The sequence below is a fragment of the Gekko japonicus genome, unplaced genomic scaffold (assembly GCF_001447785.1).
Source record: "Gekko japonicus isolate JY-2015 unplaced genomic scaffold, Gekko_japonicus_V1.1 scaffold2004, whole genome shotgun sequence".
Taxonomy (NCBI): Eukaryota; Metazoa; Chordata; class Lepidosauria; order Squamata; family Gekkonidae; genus Gekko; species Gekko japonicus.
The window spans coordinates 135,257-160,343 of NW_015177077.1; the positions used below are offsets into that span (position 1 = coordinate 135,257).

The window sequence follows — 25,087 nt, forward strand, 5'->3', positions numbered from 1 at the left end:
ACACGCTTCTTCGTTGCGCGCAGGCATGTGTTGTGATCGACGCCTCTCCGTAACCACAGAAGCTCCACGGTACCTCCACAGAACCTCCACAGGAGGTATGATCGCTTTACTGCATGTTAGTTTTCCCCAGGGCAACCAGCCACGCTTCCCCCCCGCAGTTTCCTGCCCGTGTGACCGGGGCCACTGTTTAGCAGTTTTGTGGAAACCGCCCTGAGCCTGCCTTGGCGGAGAGGGTGGGGTAAAAGTTCAATAAAAATAAATAAATAAATAAATAAAATTTAAAATTCTGCTCATTTAAAATTCTGCTCAGATTTATTTCTTTTAAAAAATCCTAATATGGAAACACTCCAACAGAAGAAATGAATTGCTATGGAATGCAGCACAATCCCAGCTCAAGTCCAAATTCTGAACTGGGTGTATACCTCTGGAAAAAATAAATCCCAGTGCTAATGTCACTAAAGCTTCAGTGATGCACATTTTATGAATTGGAGTCAGTGGAAATTTCTGCAAACATTAGGAGAGGCAGTTTTTGCCAGTTCCCCAGCAGACCTCCAGCTACCCCTGGGATCCCCAGGAGCAGGATTTTAGCAGGTGCTCAGGGCCACAGGAAGAGGGGAGAGGGGAGTTATTGTGCTGACATAAATGCCTGCCCTGAGTGAAGAGTTTGCATGAGATTGAACGTAGCAGCATCAAATACAGCTGTCAGAGATCAAAATCATCCACTTTCAATGCACTTTTGAATTGGGTTTTGCCAGTTCACACAGTAAAAATCCAATTGTAAAGTGGATTGAAAGTGAATTATTTAGTGTGTGTGACCACAGCCATGGAGAAGTTTTCCTCTTACGAAATGAGGAAGGTCTTCATATAAGCCTGAGAAAGGTTCAAAATAAATACATAATCTAGTGTTTTATTATATTTTATTGTCTTTCTGCACATGGTATTCAGAAAGTAGATTGTGTATCTTTCTGATATTCACAGACAGTAACATTTATATGTTTCTTTTAGTCCATTTTGTCATGTTTTAATTGTCTGTATTGTAGAATTGCTGGTGGGGGGGAGGGAGTTAAAAACTTTCATAAACCCGACCCCAATTTGTCAGATTGTGTCTGACATGGTGACCTTGGATCTACAAAAGCCATAATAAAGTTAGTGACCTTTAAGGTCCCACATGACTCCCTTGCCATTTGGGCTGCAGTGGACTAACATGGCTATCCCTTTGAAATACTACGTGAATTCACTGAAGGGTTGATGTGTTGTTCAGACTGCAATGTTCCCTCTAAGGTGTGGAGTCCTGTGAGCAAGAATTCTACTTTGTGAGCTACTGGCCTTAAAGTTGTGAGCAAGTGATTTTGGCCGCTGCATAGTTTGCTCTGGAGCCCTCCTTCCTGAGCTAAGGCAAAACTGTGTGAGCCGGAGGCTAAAAAACTGTGAGCAGGCTCACACTAACTCAGCTTAGAGGGAACACTGGTTCAGAGTGCACAAAATTGTAATTAATTGAAGGCTAAACACATGTAAAAAGCTGTACGTTGTGCAAGACATGGTTTCCTCTCAAGCTTCTAATCCTGTGCTTTGAAATCATTGGTTAATGAGGTGGGAATATTGTGAGCTACTGGGAATCCACTAGGTTCTGAGACCCTTCAGGATTTAAGCATACCATTTCTTAGGTACCCTCATGAATATGCTTGACCACAACAGCCCCATGTGGGCATGGATCTCTCTTATTTGTTTATTGTCTTTACTGGGGGGTTTTGCAACCGGAGTCGTAAACAGCATGGATCTCTCATGTGGTACAGAAATATTGTCTACAGTGCAAAAGAATTTAGGATTAGTCATCTCATCTGTGTATGTGTGTTTGAGAGAGAGCGCGAATATGCTCACAGCAGTAGGACTCTTACTGCTTCCGAGGTTTTTTAAAACTGGCTGTTTCCCCACGATGCTCTTGCTGAGTTAAGAGAGAATAGGCTCTCAAAATCTGAAGAAATCAAGATCACACAAAGATCACACGAAGGACATCATTCCTAAAGCCCAGAAGACAAAATAATTGGCAAAGATGACTGAACACACATTCTCTGTGGTACAGTAGTCTCAAAGGAGAGCGTCATGCTAACTGATATGAAAGTGAAGTCTATTCTCCGTCAATAACTCCAAAAGTGTAAGGGGTACATGGGAAGAATTCCCTTTCTTGTGTCATCGTAAATATGATAATGAAATTATGTGTAGAAAAGCAGGCATGGCAACCCAGTGTGAGTTCCAGTATCCAGTCCTTTCCCAAAAATTATTTAAAAGGCGGGAAGAAAGCCTTTGAAGGAAGATCAGTCGAGACATACAAGAAGGATTCAGATGCTGAGATGATTTTCCTGTTCTGCTTGGCTATGTTGGACAGTGTTGCTTTTGTGCTAAACATGAAAGCAAAAAAAAAAAATCTCTCTAGTTAGAGGACAATTCGCTGTCTCTCACAATTTGTATCAGGATATGGAAACAGGTTTCCCTCAACTAAGACTTGCCTCAGGTTCCTTCAGCCAGTGAAAGGAAAAGAAAGTGCTCTGAGTTGAAAGGCTTTTATCCTTCACTCCCCAGTGATTTCTCAGGGAAATAGTAACCTTTAGCTCAGTTATGCAGATAGGATCAGCACACCACTTCCCCTTTGCTGCCCAGAGTAAAATGACATATAAAAGGGACATCCTCCTTGAACTGAACACTGAGGCTTAGGAGAAGGTTCCTGTCTGCACCAATGGGGCATTTCCAGCCATCAGTTTTCTAATAATGGCTATGAGAAAACAACGGCTGTAGTCTAAGTAAAGAATTACATCAAAAGACGTATGTACTGGGATTAGAATCAGATGCCGTTGTGCCCGGAGTACTGCAAGTTAATTATTTCATACTCCTCTAGCATAATTGGCAATCTGGTTCTGAACCCATATCAAAGGGCATGTTTCTTAGTCTACAATATTTCTCTCTTTTTCCCTTCTTCTTCTATAGTTCTCTGGTTTCCAAACTTCCCGGTATATTCTGCATCAACATATTGTGTTCTGCGTAATTGACATGAATTCTTGTTTTGTAAGCTTAATGAAAAGCAAATTTACAAAGGGAGCATAGGTCTACTTTGAGTGACCCCCTTGGGATGATGCTGTTGCATATCAATTAAACATATTCCTGCTCAGGAAGACACACATTTTTATTTTGAAAATGGGAAAGTGTTGTTTGGTTTTGTTTTGTAAACTATGCTCTCTTGCCATCACCTTCTTATTGTATTAAGATCACAAATGCTGAGATCAGTAGTCTCCTTAAGTAGTATATGAGCAAGAGTTTGCCTTACTCTGTAAATTGACATGTGGTTATATGCTCACTTATTCATATTGTCCCAACTTGCTTTGCTTTAGTTAAAAAGTTGTTGTTATTATTTACGGGATGATGTTCCTACAGAAACATACTTAACAGTAAACTGGGTACTCACGATTATTTGTTTCATATTCAAAATGTGTTAAACAAGCAATGAAACTGTAACCAAGGTGGTTTCAGATTGGCCAGAATCCATGGGATAGCCATAATTGTTTGCACATAGGATCTGTACACTCCTGAAGAAAGTTTATGGTAGCATGTAGCTTACAGCAACATATAATGAAGCCCTTTGTTACCTGTTCTCCAGTGTACTGGATTGCTCAAAGGGGTGATGATAGTGACCTGATAAGGGCTGCAAATGACTGTGTTGAGCATTAATTTAATAAGACACAGCCATTCATCTGTCTGTCACCCCAGTCCATGTTCTGTGTAATATAGATGCCAAAAACAAGCAATGGTACAAAGACACTATGAGAAGAGTGAATGTAATTCAATGAGTTCATAGTGACCGAAAGTTAATCTCCTACAGGCAGAGCTCTTTTCTGAGTGGAAGTCATGGAACCTGTGAATCCCTTTAAGTACACCTACCATTGAAAATCAGAGAGAGTAAAAAAAAATCCTAATTCCATTCAATTGGTGTTCATACTCCTTTAGTACAGTTTCAGAAGGGGAAAAAACATGAAATAAACTTAGGACTATTATGTGAGCCTAAGGATCTCAAAGTTCATTCACGTAATGCCGAAATATCTGAACCTAACCATTTGGTGGTGACATTTTGACAAGAGGTTATTTAAGTCAATAAACCTTTATGTACATTTAAGACATTTTTCTATTCTTTTCTGACTGCTTACCACAGGAAGATTAGCAAACACTTTTATTGTGGGCATGCAGAGATTTTTTTTCCTCCCCCAGATGCCAGTGAGAGGGTTGGGAACTATATAAAAATTGGAACTTGTAAAATAATCTTTTTTTATATAGTCTGACTTCAACAGTTACTGCTGCTTCTGACTACATAACTCAATGACAGGGCCTTTTTTCATTTATCACTGTGTCGAATAGCAATCATAATACCAACTGCATTAACTGCAAAGGGAATCAAAATGCCTTTTTATTAAACTCGGGATGCTTAGCTGACATTTTTGTGATGACATTTGTCAGGGAAGTGTGTATAAAGGTGTTGTGTGACCTAAATCACAAGGTCTGGGTTAGTAAGTGGATTTGCAGAGGATTGTTTGAAGTGGTAGCAGAATGCAGGCAGGGGTCTTCTTCCCTCCCTCTAACCTCCCAATGAGCCCGCAGACAAGCCCATTTTTCCTCCTATCATCAGTCATGCAATTGCTGCTTACCCCTTCTTCCTTCTACCTGTTACTCGGGTTAAATAAATGTGGTTTTTTTGGCAAAAGGGAGAAAGGAAAGGAAATGACAGTTTGCAGCATCACTGGGAAGAGCAGGGACTGTCTGATGAAGTACATGAATGAAGGCATTCTGACATTGCAGTCCTATGCTTTTATACTCAAAAGTCCCCCTAACTAGGGCTCACTCAAAGGTACTCACCTTTGAGTAAGTCCTAGTAGGGGAAGTTACCCAGGCATAGGGTTGAGCCCTTACACTGCAATGCTAAGAACACTTTCCTGGAAGTAAGCCCCACAGACTAGACCTGAGTAGGATTCTCAGTAGACCTATTTAGGATTGCTCTCTTAATCTCTTATTTCTACCTCCTTGTTAAGGATGACTAGAAGCTGAAAGCTGAGTTTTTTCTCCTAAGGATTAAGAGCATGTACCATCAAAGCCTGAAACAGAATAATTCTTTGGCAGAAATGTTGCTAGAACTTGCTTTATCACCCACCATTTCCTCACAGGCATTGCGCTTCTGTCCTTGTAAGGTATTCCTTAAGGTTAATTTAGCAATCTATGAACTATGCTGAAATCGTTTGATTCCCAGTTTTTACAAATACTTCAGAACACCTGCTGTATAATGCAAGTGCTGACTGTTTCAATGAATTATAGCTGTCAAAAGGGAAACCAGTTTAGTCCCTTTACACTGCTCCTGAGACAGAATAAATGTTAGATCTGGTAAGAGTATCCATGGCTGCGGTCACAAGTAACAGAAGCCACACAAGTGAGACGGAAAACAGCCGGAGTTTCCGGGCGCGATCTCACCAGCACATCTGGGAAGCGTAGCACTCCCGTGGCTCAACCGAGGCTTCCAGCCGAAACAGCGTGGCAAAAAACTAGTACCTTGGAGGTACTAGTTTCCGGAAACTGCGGGGCAAGGGCGGGCGTCTGATCGCGTTTCCGGTGGCATCCGGCGCCCACCCATGTCCCCTTGCAAATAAGGTGGGTTTTTTTGTCCAAGTCTCTGTGGATGTGCATGCGCACCCAACGGAGCATGCGCATTTGTCATGTACACAAAAATAAAAAACAGTTTGCCGCGGCGCACGCTTCTTCATTGCGCGCCGGCTTGTCCTGTGATCGGCACCTCTCCCTTGCCATGGAACCTCCACAGGACCTCCACAGGAGGTCTGATCGCGTAACTGCGCAGTAGTTTGCCCCAGGGCAAACAGCCACGCTTCTCCTCTGCAGTTTCCTGCCCGTGTGACCGGGGCCCATGTTGGTCTGAAAGCCCAGTATGCCTGATGCATGCAATGCCCGACTGCCGCCATTAGCACCTTGTTCTGTTCTGGCCCAAATCGCTATAAACTATCATCAGGTGCATAGAAGAGCAGAGAGTTTTGCATCTTTGAACTGGCTATATTGCATAGCTGAATTGGAAAATGCTACTTTAAGAGGACAACACTTAGGGTAGTAGAGGGGGACTGCTTTAGTGGTGACGCGGCTGGTTTATCCAAGTGCTTTCAGCATTTAGCCTTCAGTCCATTTTTCCCCCCCTTTTTGCTTTTTAAATTATACTGAGAGAAATCTGAAGCATTAAATGGAAAATCACTTTGCAGAGGACTGATAGGACAGAAAGTACACTTATATGAATATTACATTTGCATGTAATTTTTTTAAAAGATAGAACAGAGTAGTTCAGCATTATTCCATTCCCAGCTACCATTTGCGAGAAGTATAAATTACAAGTGCAGATTTGAAGAACAGATTATAAAGACTGAAGCATGGTATGCTTCAGACCAGCAATTCGCTCTGCTTATAGCACCAGCATAAAATGGCCAGGAGGCCAAACAGGAAGATGTTTTGACATTTGATTAATACAGGCAGCCATTTACCAAGAGGTAATCTACCACAGTGCTCTTTATAACCACAAAGCACATTGGCAATTTTATAGTCCTGCACAGTGCCAGATATCGTCACATCTGTGTTGCCAGATCAGATGAAACAAAAAGGAGTCTTGTGGCACCTTGAAGACTAACTGATTTATTGTAGAACAGCCTTTTGTGGACTAGAGCCCATGTTGTCCAATCCATGAAGGTTCTCTTTATGTACCTGATGAAATGGGCCTCTAGCCCACAAAAGTTACTGTTTCTGCTGTGACAGACTAGCACAGCTAACCCTCTGGAATGTGCAACTCTCATCTAACGTAGGTCTGTGATAAAATCCTCCTTTTTTGACAGAAGGATGCAAAGAGCCACTTATCTGCTGGCTGCGTGCACATCATAGTAAGGTAACAATCAATAAATGGTCTTCTTTGTTTACCCACAATAATACTCAAAAGTGAAGATATGCCTAAAGTGTGAGGCACTCTGTTCTGAACTTAAATATGTGGCAGGAAAGAGCAGTTTGAAGTGATGGGTTTAAAACAGTACAAATGAATACCTGCCAAAAGGCTACCCTTTCCATAGTGCGGCAAGGTGCAAACAGTAGCACGGTGCGCAAAGCTGTCTGTGGTAGTTGATGATATGAACTGTGTTTGAATTCCTCCATCCCCTGTGAGTTTTATATGACTTTTTGCTCTACTTCTAGCTTCACTGATCGGAGCAATATACCTAATTTGAAGGGGGGGAAAGAATCCGGGAGTTAGCCATGCTAGATTTCTTCTTCAGAGAAACAGGAGTTTGGCAAGGAAACAACACTCACAGTGCGGGTGTGCTATGCTGAATTTGTGAGGGAGTCACATTTCCAACCTGTCACTCAGCTTTGCACTGCAATTTCTGCAGCTCCTTGGCCAATGAAGAGTTGAAAGAGGAGATGGTATTTGTACAGTTTTAACAGATGCCCTGCCAGTTGTCCCATTGCATTCCGGACAGAAACATTGCTTATGCACATAAAGCAGTCATAACTGAGTTCACCTTTTTGATCCAAAGTCGATCTTTTATTAGTTTTGCAGTAGTTCAAACACAGTTATAATCTGATTGAGCACCCTCTAGGATTTATGTTTCTTCTGTTTTACATGTAGAGGAGGCATGGAATGCTGGCTCGTATTTGCATCCCCTCCCCCCTTGCATTGATTTTCAGCTTTGCTAAAATCTGGTGCCTGCTGAAACTCAAGGAAACACACATACAGAAAAATCATGTGGTAGGGTACTAATAAAGCTGTACTTTTTGAGGTGTGTGATCACATATTTGAATCTTTCCCATGTCATAAAATTGTCGTAAGATTGTACAAAGCCAAAATGTTTAAGGATTTTAGACCAGAATTCTTCATGATCTGTTAGTTTTCAGTGTCCTGGGAGGGAATGTTCAAGCAAATCTCCCCTACATTCTGAAGTGGTTTGATTTGCCTAGGAAATATCTGTGTGGGGTTTTTTGTTTGTTTTTTGTTTTCCTCCTGAAAACATAGATTGACTTTCAGCTTCAGTTTCAAGTTGGGATTTTCTGACATGGAGCGTGATGACATTATTGCAGTGCGCCATGATAAAGAGTAAATAATTAGTACGGGTTGGATGCAAAGGTGTCCTTACGAAAGCAGAAAGCATCAGCAAGTTGTCCCTCCCAGAGGGTTACTGATAGCCTCCTCCCACTGTATTCCCCACTACCCCATCCCATGCAGTTCCATAGAGTCTCCTGGTCATTAGGAACAGCTGTGCAGGGAATGCAGTGAGGAGGAAATATGAAAAAGCTCTTTTGCATGCAAAGCGGCACTTCTGCCTTGTTGGATCCAACCATAGTAACTGAGATATGTGTGTACTGAGTGTCTTTAGACAACTCCACATTTTGTATTTGAAATATTTGGAAGCACACATTGCCATTTTCATGCATGTTTGATTCCCATTGAAATCAGTGGATCTTAAGTGTGTGTATAATAGAGCAGTCTTCATAACAGTGTTTAATACTTTACATATGCAATTGCCCTATGAAATGGAGTTCAGCATACTAAGCAGAATAATAAAGCACATTGTCGTATTAAAAGAAACGTGAGGCCGTATAGCTGTTCTTTGTTATGACGTTATTTGACAACAGACAGGCCACAGATGTGAGCAGAATAAAACTCAGCCTTGTGTCACTTGCTTACAGGGTGTGTCATTAGCCTGTAATGTGGATATCGACAAAATAAGCAGCATGGCTCATTGGTCCTCCACTAACTTATAGCTGTTCTTGTCCTGTAATCCTTACATTATCGCACACTGCTTCAAGCTCTTATTAAAAGAACAAATTAAAACATGAAGTTGAAACACGCAAATAGATACGCACCAAATAATTAAATAAATCAACTTCACCCACTTTCCATAACACAGAGAGATGGGAGCAATTTTTAAAGCCTTCACCACTTTGAAATGTGAATAGGTTTTCTGCTTGTTGATTTCTGAAGTGTTGCGTTGGTGATAAATCTCCTATAAATTCTCCATCTGAACAGACAAGGCTTACCATAACTGTGGCTAACTGAAAACTTAAAATGGTAATTATGGGGGACAGAATGAGATTAAAGAGGAAGTAAGTTGTGTAAAATGTAACATTGGTACCGAGGCTAAAAGAAAATGAATTCTTTATGTGTATGAAGCCTCTGCTCCCCATTTGTTACTGCTTTTCCACTGGCTTAAGTTGGTCTACACTCACCGGCCCCTGTGGATTTGCCCCTCTGTTGACATGAATGAAGAAGCCCATTCATACAAGAGTTTTCTGCAGGCCATGAATGGCATTGAAGCCGCTGCTCTCTTGCAATATTAACACTAATGGTAGTTAACCTGGTGTTGATCCGCCTGTGCCATCAAATTGCTTTATGTGCATTGATTCAGCTGAAGAGGCTTGCCAAGTTCTTGCTTAGGGAGCTTTCATAAGGACCTTAAAAGTGAAACAGCAGTTGCTGATCAGCACCTGTTTATTTGCATATGGAGCATGTCATCAATAATACACGAGACAAGGTCTTGAAAGTTAGAAGAACAGTATGTGAGCTTGGCATCAATTCTGCTTAATAGAACCCCATAAGCAACCTAGTCAATGGTATCGCATGAAAACTGACAGCTTTCATTACAGTGAAATATATGTCTTTAATTTAGTGGTTTTATGTAAATGTGACCCTATTTTTGCTTTCCATATTTTTTCCTTGCGTTATAACCTTAATTGCAAAGAGATTAATTTTACTTCCTCTTGCTATTCACAGAGGGCGACGAGACAGGAGTGATGGATAATCTTCTTGAGGCACTGCAATCTGGGGCAGCGTTCAGGGATCGCAGGAAACGAACACCAAGAACTCAGGGTAGGACATGCATTGTTCAACTTTGGGGGGAGCAAATGTATATTGTTCAGAGTTGGGGAGTAGAAATTGTTTGTTCAGGGAAGCTTTTTAGCAGTTTCAGTGAGAGCATGATGAGCCTCAGGTGTGAAATCTTGGGCCATATTTATACCATCGCCAAGTTTTAATATGGTGACTGTATCTACTAGTGATTGTAGAGCACAAAAAAGCACAAGGGGTTCCCAGTGTATTTGATGCAGCATTAAATAAAACTAAATCAACACTCCATAGTTCATGGTACATCACTGAAAACCATCTGTATAATGAAATTGACTCAGCTGAAGTCCTTAAACTCTGGGAATTATTCTTTTGCCATTTTTGCCGGTTGCAGTAATGGCAGAACTATATATTTGTTTTAAAATGTGTATCTTGTTCTATAAATTTGTTCAGTCTTCCTAGTCCAAATCTGGTCTTGCAGTGGAGAGCCTTAGACTCATATGGTAGACCCATCAATTTCCCATTTTAACACCAATGTTCAAGTCCATTGGGGGGGGGAGCAGTGCTCCCTGGGAAGAGAAGAAAGGATTTGAGGCAGGAGATGGCGTTAGCACGATAGACAGTAGCCTACCCAGAGGCATAGATGGGGGACATATAGGCCGGTAGTAGTTGTACCAGAGTTGGTGAGAACAAGGAGAAATAAACTGCTTCGGAAATTCTTCTGGTTTAAAATGAAGGGCAGAAATTATACAACCAGGTAATTAAATATGTAGACATGACTAGGAGAGCTTTCTACGTTGGTACCATATCTGTGGACTACATTGAGTATAATCCAACAGGAACATTTCCTCCATGCAGAAAGTTGAATTATTTCCATTGGTCTACAACTTGGCATGGTTTGAGACATTATATATCCTTGTGGCATAGATTTCAGCTTCTTGTTGTCTTAATGGCACATGGGCATATATATGAATGCGAGGTAAAACATTTTGTCCTTTATTTGCTAACATGAAGATTGAATTGTGTATAATGTGGTGAAAAAGAGAAGTGCCGTTGGCCTGGCTGGGAAAACAATATATTGTAAAATTCTGTTAAGACACTAAGAGGCCAGAAACGTTAAGATGCCTCCTTGTCCCAGAAGATCCACGATTTCATCCTGGTGTATTAGTTTCCTTTGGTGCTGTGTACAGTAGCGAAGCAGCTATTTCAGTTCTCGTCCATGTAGAAGTGCCAAGGATCAAATGGAAAGGCTTGCAAAATTGTAAGATGTCAACAACCTACTTCGGCCAATTATTATGAAGTGGAATTTCATCCAGTACACCTGCATTTATGGAAATAGTAGCAAAAAGGCTTGCTTATCGTTGCACAGATAAACATAACACTCCTAGGTATAAAGGAGGATTATTGGTGAGACAAGGTAATACATTTTCTTTAGCTTCCTTATTATCTAATCAGTTTGTGTCATGTAGTATTTTCACAAATGTTCTCCACAAATCCTCCGGGTTACCTCATAGAGTAAGTTCATAAAGAAGGTTGTTGTATTGATCTTACAGTAACATGTTACAAATGTAACTTTTTATGTGATGCCATTTGTGTCAGGGTCCAGGAGCATAAGGTACGGATAGCCATATAGAAGCATACCTGTACACACCTGTTTCACTGTGAAACCTGCCTTATCCATGGGCTCAGTACAGTTCTGTGATATTGGTTTTAAAAGAATGCTCTGTACATGTGATATATACAATACATCAAGATCAGGTGCTGCTGATAGGTACTAAGTACTTATATATCCCACTAATCCATTATGAGTTGATATTGTCCTTTACATTTTGATGGGAGAAAGCAATAAAAGGGGTAACTTCCCACTGGAGACTCAAGTGTCTTCCCTGAAGGAGAATGAGTTCAAGAAAGCCACTCAACCAGAATCATTCTCTTTATCCATGACAGCAAAGCTGGTCAGGTATAGCCTTAATATAGAAACCTCTTTTCAGGTATATATTTGCATATTATTTAATAAGTAAACAAATTGTGCGTATCAAAAGATGCATCTCATTTTGTAGATGCAGCCAAGGGTTCTGTTTGAGGGGGGAATTAATTGCATGAATTGCAATTAAATATTGTGGAGCAAATTTCTACTTGTGCAACCCGTAAAAAAAATTTTAAATGCATCCTTAAGTATTAATTGGTGTTTAACTGTGGCAATGCATTTTAATGAATTGCATGTGATTGAAATATTAACTCTTTCGGCAACTGCATATTGGAACTAAGTTCATTTTAAATCCCATTAGCACCACAAGTCTTGAAAACACCCTGCTCTTTTGTGTAGATAGAAAAAAGGAGTGGGGGGATTGAAATGTAGTATCTGCATCTTCTGTTATCTCTTGTCTTAAAATATAATAGTTTACTGAATCAGTGATAAGGTTTTGTGTACAGAGATGCCTTTTCCTCTAACAAATCTGCCAATGTCTTGTCATGACAAAACTGTTAAAGACATATAGTTTGGATGGCATTCATCATTCTTTCACCAATTACCCATGACCTTTTATCCTAGCCTCAGGCTATGAGATTATGACTAGTTCTGAAATACATTCCCTCTAATATTAGTTTAAGTGATTCCCCCCCCCACATAACTAACTGTTCTATAAGGATTAAAAAAAAACCCTTTGCACTAAGCTGTTAAATCTTTTGCTATAGAATTAAATTTCTAGAAATGTTAATAGCAACTGTCCTTTTTAGGAGTGCCCTACTTCAGAAATATTGCAACTGCAGTGGCATTACGTGCCGTCATTTCTTACTGCAGAGAAACTACAGCTTTGAGATATATGTATGGTTTATGGGCTTTAGGCTACAAAGTATGTGAGTCAAGTATCCCAACGGGACCAGGATGTATCCGCCAATTCACTTTATAGTGTTTGAACCAAATATCAGGTTGGGTAACACAGAGGAGTTCCATTGAGGGAAGGGGTGGGGAGTTTTGCATATCCCTCCCACTCTTGCTGCAGCCCTCTGACTCCTCCTGTGCAGACTCCTCCCCATGCTATCACCTATGAGCATCATAAAGGAGACATTAATGGTCAGGGACCTGCATACCTTCGGGGCGCCTCTCTCAGTATCCCCCTGGAAGAGCATTGTGCACAGGAAATAAGAACGTCCCGGTGGTCCCTGGCCTGAGATCCGGCTGTCCTCAATCAGGGCCAGGACTTTTTCAGCCCTGGCCCTCACCTGGTGGGACTCTCTGCCAGAAGACATCCGTGCCCTGCAGGAGTTATTACCTTTCCACAGGGCGTGTAAGGCAGAGATGTTCCGCCAGGCATTTGGCACCCCATCCCTCGCAACCCCTCCCCCCAAGGAGGTCAGGGGAGCCGATTTTTCCATCATCTGGTATATGTGCTCTGTTTCTATTTATTGATCTGTTTTTTAAATTGCTTTAATGTTGTTTTAAGCTAAAGATTTTTGTTATCACTTTGTTGTAAGCCACCCTGAGCTCTACCTGTAGGGAAGGGCAGCCTGGCAAATCTAAATAAATAAATAAATATAATTTGGGTCTGTAGTGCAAGGGGCGAGGAAGGGTCGTCGTGGTATCCAAGCCACCATGGATCATATGAATAAGATGCACAACAATTGAAGAATTGTCTGATAAACTTGATTTCCTCAAGGAAGCTGTTTCCATCTTAGCAGACTGATTAAAAGTTTAGATGACCCTGCCCTGTTTCACCTAAATGAAAGTTATAGTCAAGGACACCCGTCACTTCTAAATTTTCTTCTTGTGAAAACAACAACAGTAGAATATTGTTGTAGTCTCATATTTTCACAATTCTGTATGCAGCTGTTTTAGATAAAAGGTCCACTGAATTAAATGGGAAATATTTGTAAGTTCCAGTAAATTGAGTAAATATAGGTAAAGGTTTCCCTTGCTCAAAAGCTAGTTGAATCCAACTCTAGGGGGCAGTGCTCATCTGTTTCCAAGCCGAAGAGCCAGTGCTGTCTGAAGACGTTTCCATGGTCATGTGGCCGGCATGACTAAATGCCAAAGCACACGGAACTCTGTTACCTTCCCACTGAAGCGGTACCTATTTATCTACTTGCAGTTTCTTGCTTTCGAACTGCTAGGTTGGCAGGAGCTGGGGCCAGAGACAGGAGTTCACTCTGTCATGCGGCACTAGGATCTTGAACTGCTGAACTACGAATCTTCCGGTCTGCAGCTCAGCATCTTAACCTCTGAGCCACCGCGGCCGTACTTCTGACTTAATAGTGGTGCTTAGAGCATGTTCAGATTACCAGTTTAATCAAGAGCACTGCACGCACTTCAATGCTTCCAGGGACCGCCTGTCTAGCATGGGTGTTCCAGTTCACTACAATGCAGGGATTTTGCATACACCGCTGTCTGGTTTTGTATGTGCCAGGCCTGTATGGCCATATCTTTTTTTTGTGGCTCAGAAGAACCAGGTTTTTGCCCTGCTTTGGTAGGACAGGTAATAAACCTAGAATAATTAATCCACTCTGTTATTCTGAGCTAGTTTCTTAACCCTTGTTTGATGTAAAGATTTTCCATAATATCAAAAAAGCTTAAATTGTGGGAAGCTGGAAATCAGTCAATTTTATATGCATATTAGTATAATATCTTGTATTTGTGAGTTGTTGGGTTTCAAGGGGAATTTTCGGTGATTTCTGTTTGGTTAAAACAAATTCTTTTACAGCTCAATAAAGACTAACATTTATAATGGCAAAGTTATATGGGGTGAGCCCATTTGGTCATATGCTATTTATAGTTGAGTTCAGACTGTAATTTTAGTAATTGCTTTAACTCCGAGGATTTCAATAAATTCATTTTACCTCTTCTGCAGTTTATTTAATCAATTTCTTATAGTACAGGGAAGAAACTGAGGCTGCAATTCTAAGAGCAGTTTCCTGGGAACAAGCACTGTTGAATAAAATGGGACTTCCTCCTCATTAGACCTTCTTAGGAATACTGTCTGAACATTATATCCTAGAAGAGATGAGCGTAAGCCGCCATCTTGGCACAAAAGTATTTGCGGTGCCTGTGAAGTAATCATCACCCCGAAGGAGAGAAGCCTAAAAATAACCTTGCTTCAAAGAACCTTGAATAACATTCAGTGCTAATGATTTGGCTGAGGAAGTTTCATAATTATTATTAACTTGAGGAAAAGTTTGTTAAGTCCTCTTTCTTGGAAGGATCTTGGGAATGATTTCTAGCACAGGCCAAAAACAAAGCCATGCAATACCTTGTATTAAGACCAACCAAAGGCAGTCCTTGCTTTTTGGTTTTGGGTTTTTCTTTGGACAAAGCATGGCTACCTGGAACCCTTTTTTTTTGGGGGGGGGTGATACCAGCCTTAGAAACAAATGTTGAGACTGCCCTTGCCAGTCCTATTATTTATTTACTTCATCTGTATCCCACCTTTCTCCTCAATGGGGGCTCAAAGCAGCTTGCACTGTTCTCCTCTCATCCATTTTATCTTTGTGGCAGCCCTATGAAGGTAGGTCAGGTGGAGTGTATGTGACTGATTCAATCACCCAGCAAGCTTGCATGGAAGACTGGGGACTCAAACCAGGGTCTCCCAGATCCTACCCTGACACTGTAGCCACTACACCACGTGTGCATAATGAACCGGGGGTGGGGGGTGGTGGAGGACAGACGGAGATCCAGTCGTGGCTTACAGAAGACATCTCATAAAGGTGCCAAGTAACTTCAAGTAATTTCCGAGTTCACTTGGGAGGGATACCTAGAATTTTAGTTGCTAATCTGATTTCATTTTAAAGACACAAGAGGCTGTTTTCCTGTTTAGTGAAATTTAAGAAATGACTCCCTTCCCCCCCCTCCCCCAAAAAACCCACTCTGTTTGGCAGGTGTAAATGGTGATGGAGAGACACAATTGTTTCCTTTTAAATACACATTATGATACAGATGCAAAGTATTATGCAAACTGCTTTCAGCTATATTGTCAGCATTGAGGACCCTGGAGCACAATGCACATTAATTAGGAGCAGGAAAATATTTGGCAAGTTTTTGTCCCCCCCCCCCTCAGTAGAAGCTGTGTTAGGAACGGATTATGTCATGCAAACTAACTTATCTTCTAAACCACTTGTTTTTATTACTGATTTCAGTTCCACAGCTCTCCACTCATACTGTGCATTATCAATTTCCCCAAATGCTATTTAAAAGAAACTGAAATACATACTGCAAGCAACATTTTCTCCAAACACCTCAACCATTAACATTTCTCATCTTGTCCTCATAATTATAGTATAGTAACAAGTAGAACACAGACAAAACAGAGTATCACAGCTCTTCCAAATGTGGCAACCCTGAAAATTTAGATTTACCTAAAGATAACTTTAACAAGTATGAAGGGGCTGTGGCTTAGGAACACATTACGTGTTTTATGTGCAGAAGGTCTCCAATTCAGTCTGTCATCTCTAGATAACAGGTCGTATTACGTAACTTGGACCCTGACTGTTTTAGGGGGGAAGGGGAGAAAGGCAGAATGGCAAAATGTTTAAAGTATCCAACTAGAATCTGGGAAACCCCGGTTCAAATCCCCACTTGTGCCATGGAAGTTTGCTTTGTAACCTTGGGCCAGTCACACACTTTTGGCCTAACCCACCTCACAAGGTTGTTGTTAAAATAAAATGGAGAAGGAAGAGAGGAGACCAACGTAAGCTGCTTTGGGTCCCCGCGGAGGAGAAAAGCAGGATATAAATAAATAAAATGAATAAATTATGCAAATATTATACATGAATGAGAAAACCCTTCTGTGTCTGAGACTTTTGGTCTGTTGCTGACTAGGGATGGGAACGAACCATGAGAATTCATTTCTGTTCAGTTTGTGGTTCGTGGAGTGCGCAGTTCATGAACCACGGACCATCACAAACTTTTAGGCACTAGATGAACCAGTTCAGTTTGCGAGGTCCGTGATACAGTAGAACCTGCCCCCCCCCTCGGAACGGCATTCTAGAGACACCAAACAGCTGACTCGCCTCTACCTGCCCTCCAAGTTTGGTGAGGATTGGATTTACAGGGTCCAAAGAAGAGGCCCCCATCCTCCTTTGTTTCCAATGGAGAGGGGGAAGCAAAAAAAGCAAGGGCAATAGAAGCCCAGCATAATAGAATCAAAGTCCCCGAGAATCTCTGCAGTAATAACGGGGGGGGGGCAATTTTGCAAGCCCAGTGGTACCAGTGCAATCTGCGCAGCAGAACCAGTGTCACTGTGGTAGTGCAAACCCTACAGGACTAAGGACATGATAGGAAAGTGCTTTTGGAGGAAACATCAGGCACAGGTTCAAAAGTGTATAGAATCGATCCCCTGCAAGCTACACACATCGAATGCACGGGGAACCTCAACCTGCTCCTCTACAGTCTCTCCGGATTACATTTCTGGGGTCCCACTTATGAAACCCAAAAAAAGGTCTCCCCATTGCTCTCTCTGGAAAAGACAGCTGCGGTTACTGGAGTCTATGGAATTGCTCAGGAACAAGCCAGTGACACCAAACTCACAGGGAAACTTCACTTGGGCAGACTCCTCCAGCCGGACACTGGAAGCAAGGCAAGCATCCCCTCATGCTCACAGACCCCCCCCCCAAAGTCTCCAAGGGCAGTTTCTGAAGGACAGAAAGGCAGACATCCCCAGAGTTTCAACAGGGGCTCCCCCAAAGTTACCCCAGAACTTGATGGGCACCCCAACTCCACCAGACCAGTAGAAATCAGACTTTTCCATTTAAAGTGATTAGTAATACAATGACAGAAAGGCAAACATGGCAAGAGACTTCTGACAGGGGCTCCCCAGAGTTACCCCACAACATCTTGGCAGGCACCCCAACCCCACCAAACCAGTGGAAATCATAGTTTTCCATTTAAAGTGACCATTATGTAGGTGTTGTGTTATGAGGATGATGTTGTTTCGTGAGATAGGTATTGGGTGAGAGGGAGCCCACCCCCACCCTGCAGAGGTGGCCATTCTCCCACCCGAGCACCAAAGGCACATCCTGCAGGCCAGATCACCCAGAGAGGAGGAGGAATGGGGGGGACATGCAGGGGAACAACAGGAGGCCTGGATCTTACCCTGTAAGGTCCAGAGATGGACCCTGTGAGGCCCAGCAGGGGGAGGAATGACCTTGAGGAAGGCCAACTCATACACCCTAGCTGGGTCCAGGCAGGAGCAGTGGGATCTGAGAATATCTCCCAGGTGGGAGAATACCCACTTGCTCTGGACATTGATGGAAGAGCAGGAGAGAAGACTCATGGCCATGTAATAGAGGGCAGGCCATATGGTAGCCTCGCATGACCAGTACTCCAGGGGATCGGCAGAGGTGGTCTCAGGGGACTTGGCGAGGGACTGCCTCACCATCACCTCTGCCAAATCCTCCGCCATGGCACACCTATCAACCCCAGTGAAACAAACAACAGCATGTTCTATTACACAGTGCAGCATGTGAAAGATTCTGACGGGGTCCAGGTTTACTTTCAGCTCGTTTCTTTGTCTTTCTCAAAGAATCCTCACTGCACATAATATAAAAATACAAAAAGGTCACCAAACAAACAGCAGACATACAATGAAGATACAAGTAATCTCTTACAAGTCATTTACTCTCCACATAAGTTCTACATAGATGGAAGACTTCTGAAATTACTTCTGTGGCATATTGCTCCTAATTCAAGTCTGTCTTCTCAAAACCCACCTTGCAAGCATGTCATTTAAACTCTCCAGCCAGCACCCACAAGTGTAACTAATTAACAACATTCAAGTTCTCAAACCTACCACACTGCTACTTCCCAGATAGCCATAACTTTCACAAAAAAACATCAAAGATCAAATTCCTGATTCAGACCTTTTGGTTGCAGTCTGTAAACGAAAGATCCAGAATGCTTCCTTAAGTGCATCTTGCCGGTTGTACATATGTTCTTTAACTACAGCTAACACCAAGAATCCGAGATCCTCAGTGTTCTGTCAATGGAGCATCCAAAGGATGATTTCTAATGTTAGATTTGTGCTCCGTAATTCTAAAATGTATAGGTCTTCCTATACTTCCATTGCATGAGCTCTGCATTTTGGAGAGCAATGCTACCTTTTATCTTGGGGTCACAGATACAGGCCAGCCTGTACTCCCCTTCCTTACAGAGAGGATGCAACCTGGTTGTGATGCCCACCTGCAGCCTCTCTGCCAAGGCCCTGACCCATGGGAGAACAGGTGTCCCTTTGGGGCCCGGCTGCACTACGGAGGCCAGCAGCCAATCCAGCCCTTGAATCAGGGGTTGGTGGTGTCCTGAAAGGTCTTGAGGAGATGTACCATTTGGGAGAGGGTCAGCCAGTTGGTGGAGCTGATGCTGAGCTCCTCTTCCCTGTACAGGATCATCACGGAGGAGATGACATCCTGCACTGTGCTCTTCTTCTCAATCAAATGTGCAATCATGGCGTAGGTGGAGTTTCAGCAGGTAGGTAAGTCCAAGATGAGCCAGTGTTCAGGCTTATCCCCCTCCCCCTGCCTCTTGCACAGCAGACAGGCAGACTTGATGCTGCATGAGAAGTGGGCAGCCAGGTGCTGGCAGGCCTCAAGCAAGGACCGCATCTCATGGTACTACTCAGCCCCAGAGCATCTACCACCAAATGAAGTGTTTGTGCCAGGCAGACAATGCCCTTGAGGTGTACAGCCTTTACTTCTGCCAGCATGCTGGTGCCGGCATCCATGACCATGTAGCCATGGATGATGTTGCCACCACCCACCCACTCCCTCAGGCTACTCTGTATCATGGTTGGGTTGCAGTCTGTAAACGAAAGATCCAGAATGCTTCCTTAAGTGCATCTTGCCGGTTGTACATATGTTCTTTAACTACAGCTAACACCAAGAATCCGAGATCCTCAGTGTTCTGTCAATGGAGCATCCAAAGGATGATTTCTAATGTTAGATTTGTGCTCCGTAATTCTAAAATGTATAGGTCTTCCTATACTTCCATTGCATGAGCTCTGCATTTTGGAGAGCAATGCTACCTTTTATCTTGGGGTCACAGATACAGGCCAGCCTGTACTCCCCTTCCTTACAGAGAGGATGCAACCTGGTTGTGATGCCCACCTGCAGCCTCTCTGCCAAGGCCCTGACCCATGGGAGAACAGGTGTCCCTTTGGGGCCCGGCTGCACTGCGGAGGCCAGCACCCAATCCAGCCCTTGAATCAGGGGGATTACTTGCCCCAGGCTGGCTGTATGGGTACAGAACATGTTGGTGGTGTCCTGAAAGGTCTTGAGGAGATGTACCATTTGGGAGAGGGTCAGCCAGTTGGTGGAGCTGATGCTGAGTTCCTCTTCCCCATGCAGGATTGCCATGGAGGAGATGACATCCTACACCGTGCTCTTCTGTGCCACCAAATGTGGAATTATGGTGTAGGTAGTATTCCAGTGGGTGGGTAAGTCCAGGATGAGCCGATGTTCAGGCTCATCCCCTTCCATCTACCTGTCATGCAGCAGACGGTCAGACTTGATGCTGCTTGAGAAGTGGGCGGCCAGGCACCATCAGCTCTCCAGCAAGGACTGCATCTCAAGGGTAGCATCATCCCAGGTGGCTCTCACAGTGTTCCCCAGCCCCAGAGCATCCTTCACCACTAGGTGTAGCATGTGCACCAGCGGCTTACAAACTCCTTTCCCTTCCCCTCCCCACAACGGACACCCTGTGAGGCGGGGGGGGGGCTGAGAGAGCTCTTTCCAGAACTGCTCATGAGAGAACAGCTCTGACAGAACTATGTTTTGCCCAAGGTCATCCAGCAGCTGCAAGTGGAGGAGTGGGGAATCAAACCCAGTTCTCCCAGATTAGAGTCCGCACACTTAACCACTACACCAAACTGGCTCTGCAATGCAATGCAATGCAATGCAATGTACAGTGAGATGTCCCCTGCAAGTCTTTGTGGGTTCCTCACCACACAACCAGGCCATTCCACCACTCAGCCATGGTAATCCCATGTAGAAGCTGCCAGGGGCAGTGGAGGAGGGACAGCAGAAGAGAGGGGGGCAAATAGGCTGGCTGGTGGGTGAGAAAGAAGGAAGCAGGAAGGCTGTGGGGTCTTTCAGGGAAAAGAAAGAGGAAATGGTAGGGGAGGATAAATGAGATTATTCCACTAAGTACTTGCTCCACTAAGGTCCCTTATTTAATTACTTATTTATCACCATATTTCTGAAAGGAACAGTTGTTATATCTATCAACCCACCTGTTGCATCAGGCTTGGTTGCCATGGGTGACGGGATGAAGCCTGGAATGTTCATTTTCGTTTTTGCTTGCTGTGCGGCCTGCTCCCTTTCCTATCTCCCTGGAAGTAGATGTATGACCTTGAGCTCTTGGTGTCAACTTTCTCTTGGGAATAATGAACCGTTATATTCTGTCGGGCTCCTACCTTGGTGTGATTGGCTCTAGGCCACTAGAATGTTTGGGGGGAGGTTAGTATAATTGCTGGCTTTGCGTGCTTTTGGGTTAGTTCTAACAAAAACTGTTAAGAGCCTGGATACCTTCAATGTCTCAATAAACTTTTATTCTCTGAATTACTGCTGTTGGGAACTGATTGCTCCAGGGTTCTGACAATATCCATGAGTCACATATGTGAGCATACCTTTCTAATTTACCAACTTGCATAAACAAAATCCATCTGTAGTTCACTTCCCTGCCTTCACACACTCACTGTGGTTGTCTCCTACTAGTTTTCTTTGAGGCAACAACCCAAATATTCCAGATTATTACTGATCTTCTTTGTTTATTTGGTCACTCAGCGTGAGGTCAGTTTAATTGTAATGTTGTGCCTCAATATCTTTGTCAGTTTAATTGTAATGTTGTGCCTCAATATCTTTATTTGCCTTGCAACCCTTAAACTCATGGAGACATGTTTGTTTTTTAGCTTATGAAGCTATCTGTTGTTTGGACCAATGAATCTCATAAGTGTGCATATCAAGATGAATTAAATGCAGAACAACCAAACAGGAAAGAGAAGTTAGTTAAAAGAACCAAGTGAAATTCAGAAGGCCATTAAAATACACAGTAGGAAGGTTGTAAAGAGGATTGATAGCACCAAGACAGTTACCGTCTTCGTCAGATATGAGTTTTTATTTATTTATTTTTAGGGTGGCCTGCTATAATTTGAGATGTTAAGAGTATTGGTAAGTGTGTTAGACAAACAAAGAAGAATGAAACCAAGCAGCTGTGTAACAGCTGTGAGCAAATGTAAAAATTTAAATAGGTATAGATTAATCACTAAAATGTTTGCTGCTCGGGAGTAAATTGTGCTGTTCTGCCAGTTATATGCACTCTGGCAGCTGACACAAGGGGTGGGCATTCCTTTGAGCATAAGAACATTTTGGTAGTGTCACAGCAATGTGCTTGTCACATGGGAAACAAATTGTGTAGCTGTACATCTTGGGCTGATCATACATTAAGGTGCTATTTCTGTCTGGATGATCAGCATGCCCAGTCCCCAGCTATAGCACTGTTGCCTTATATCCTTACTGTCTGAATGTCTCCATTCTCTTGCTGGTGTTCTTGCTAGTTTGAAAGTAGTCCTGCTGCAAATAGACATCCTCTTTGCTCTACGCTTATGATGCCAGGTGTCAGCATTTGGTCCCTGATTTATTAGTGCCATTCATCCTTATCCTTGCATGTTGTATCTGTTTAAAGAATATCTTGAACTGATTAATTATCACGAGCCATAGCAAATCACATTTTATTATCTTCTCAGATTTTTTCCCCCTCTAAAAATGGCCAGCCAAAATTTTGCACACACACTCTTTATATTTTGGAACCAGACATTTCCATTATGACTGCTTGATACCGGAACTCCTCTAAGGATGGTTCCGAATGCCCAACTCAGACTTATGTACGACAGTGGGCGTGGCGTGAGTAATTTTCAGAGATGTGCCTGTTCAAGAGGCAATAAAGGATGAGTTCTTTGTGATGCCAAACCAGATAGAAAAGCGGGTTACGTGGTTTCCCACAGTTCAGCAATGGTGGGAAAACCCCTTGTTCTGCCAAGTTTCCAACTGAGCAATAATGGCGTTTGCCTTCTTTGTCCAGAGGCACGCTGGGAATATGCAGGGAGGCACGTGTTCTGTAGTCCAGGCAGTTCAAACCTTGCTAATGCAGAGGCATGCGAGGTAGGACAGTCCAGTCAAACACACAGCCACCCCTTATCCCAAATGCACAGATGTACAGACAATTGACAGACATAGCAGCAGCACAGTACAAACAATGCAGTTACAAGCACACATGGTTACATGCTGTTCTGTTAACCGAACCTACCAAGGGCCTTCTCACACTCACACACACAATTTAGTTTACCAAACAGGAAGAAGGAATTAGATGGAGGGTCAGAGCTCTCTTGTGTGCTGGCACCATTGCTCGTCCATCTTCATTTCCCGGAGAAATTGGCTTAATGAGGAGGAAGAACTTTTAGCTTGCATGACATCAGGCCATGCACTGAGAGTCCTGTAAGTCTACAGTTCTGCAGATTTTCTTGGGAACAAGATTGGCTGAGCTTGCTTTTAATTAGCATGTTCCAGAAAGCAGGCTCTCTATCAGATTGACTAAAATTCATATGATTATACCACCAAAGATTAATAAAAAAACAAAAAAAAATGGGCAAGTTTCCTAATTTCAAGAATTATTTGCAGTACTCCCATCAAGCTTCAACTGTAACTCAAAGTGGCTCTCTTGGTTCTTAGAACTGGTAAGGATTGTTTCCTGTGTTAATTTTCAAAACACACATTATTTTCAGTACATCGTCTTCCTCTATTGACTTGGCAGTCATAGTCTTGAGAATTAGAAGGAACAAATAACAGTACTGGTAGGTTTCTTCCGTGTATCATTTAAGAAACGTATCTCTTGGTCACATGAAAAAAACTGTCGTTGCAAAAATATTGGCTCACTGTGTTTGTGAACCTTTCAGTATCTCCTCTTTCTGGCTCGAGTTACTGAGTTAAATATGAAAAATTGTCCAATTACCAACATTACTACAACTCACAAACTCTATTGCAGTTCAGCTTTTAATGTGCCTAACAGTTATTTGCATTCTTATTTTTGTTTACCTCAATTGTTTCTAAGCTTCTGTTGATCATAACGTTCCAGCATCTAATCCTGAAAAGCTTTCTCTAGTTTTGTCTCTTTTTCTGTCTCCCTTAAAAAGCAGTGTTTTATGGGGTTGTCAAATGGAGAATTCCATATAAAATGAAAATATTATACAGTACTCCACATTCATAAAATAGTTTTCAAATCATGTATCATTTATAGAGGATGTGAAACAGCCACTTATCTAGCTACATAAAAGCAACAATAAAGTGAAGTTTTCTTCAAATTAACAACATTCAGGTTTATTAGACTAATCAAACTTGATATACATATGTGCATTCGGTACACTAGTTTTCCAGCTTGACATTTATCATCTGGAAGCAGTATTTTTAAAGAGGATGTTTGAACATTGTGAATCAGTTTTGTTTTATGCATTTTCCTTTCAAACTTAAGAGGTACCTCTTAACCTGCAAATACTTTACCTCACAGAAGTAGCAGAAGGGGAAAACATTTTGTGCCATTATAATACTTAAAAGGGAATGGAAGCGTTGCATAGCTGGAATTATTGTAAATGGCCAAAGGCCAACCATCTTTTATTAGAAACATAAATACAAATGCTATCATGTTGATTTTTGTGACACCCGGGAACATTATATTATGCGACATACATCGTTCAGTGATGAGAAACATCAGCAGAAGTGGAAAAACAGTACATCCAACAGAGTACTCAGCATTCCCATTTATTCAGTTATTCTTGCTATATGTCGGAAGTTCAAGGTTGTACAGATCTTTCTTACTGTTAGCACGCATTATCTGATGCACAAAGTATCATACTCTAGCACATGGCGGGGGGGAGTGAAGGACCGCCTGTTTCCTAGAAAGCAATGCTAACTATGGCTTAATCCAACCTCTTTGGATATTGCACTGCCATTACTCTACAGCAGTTATTTGCTGCCATATTGCCCTGTGGGAACAAGAACATCCAGTTTGAAAGGACTGCTACAGTGCTGTGAGAGTGCAGTATCCAGTGAAGTGTGGCTGCAGCCTATGTCTTAAAAGCCTGCCTCGGCGGGGAGGGCGGGGTAAAAATAATCAAATAAATAAATAAATATTAAAATGTGACATTTAGGTACCAA

At 42.4% G+C, this 25,087-nt stretch overlaps 1 protein-coding gene across 1 annotated transcript in view; it reads left to right on the top strand.

The window, feature by feature from the left end:
• LOC107124740 (protein diaphanous homolog 2-like) overlaps positions 1-25,087 on the top strand; it is a 220,000-nt gene that overhangs the window by 94,364 nt on the left and 100,549 nt on the right. The window contains exon 4 of the mRNA XM_015428245.1: positions 9,836-9,931. Within this exon, the coding sequence (XP_015283731.1) occupies positions 9,836-9,931 (96 nt within the window). The remainder of the gene's footprint in view (positions 1-9,835; positions 9,932-25,087) is intronic.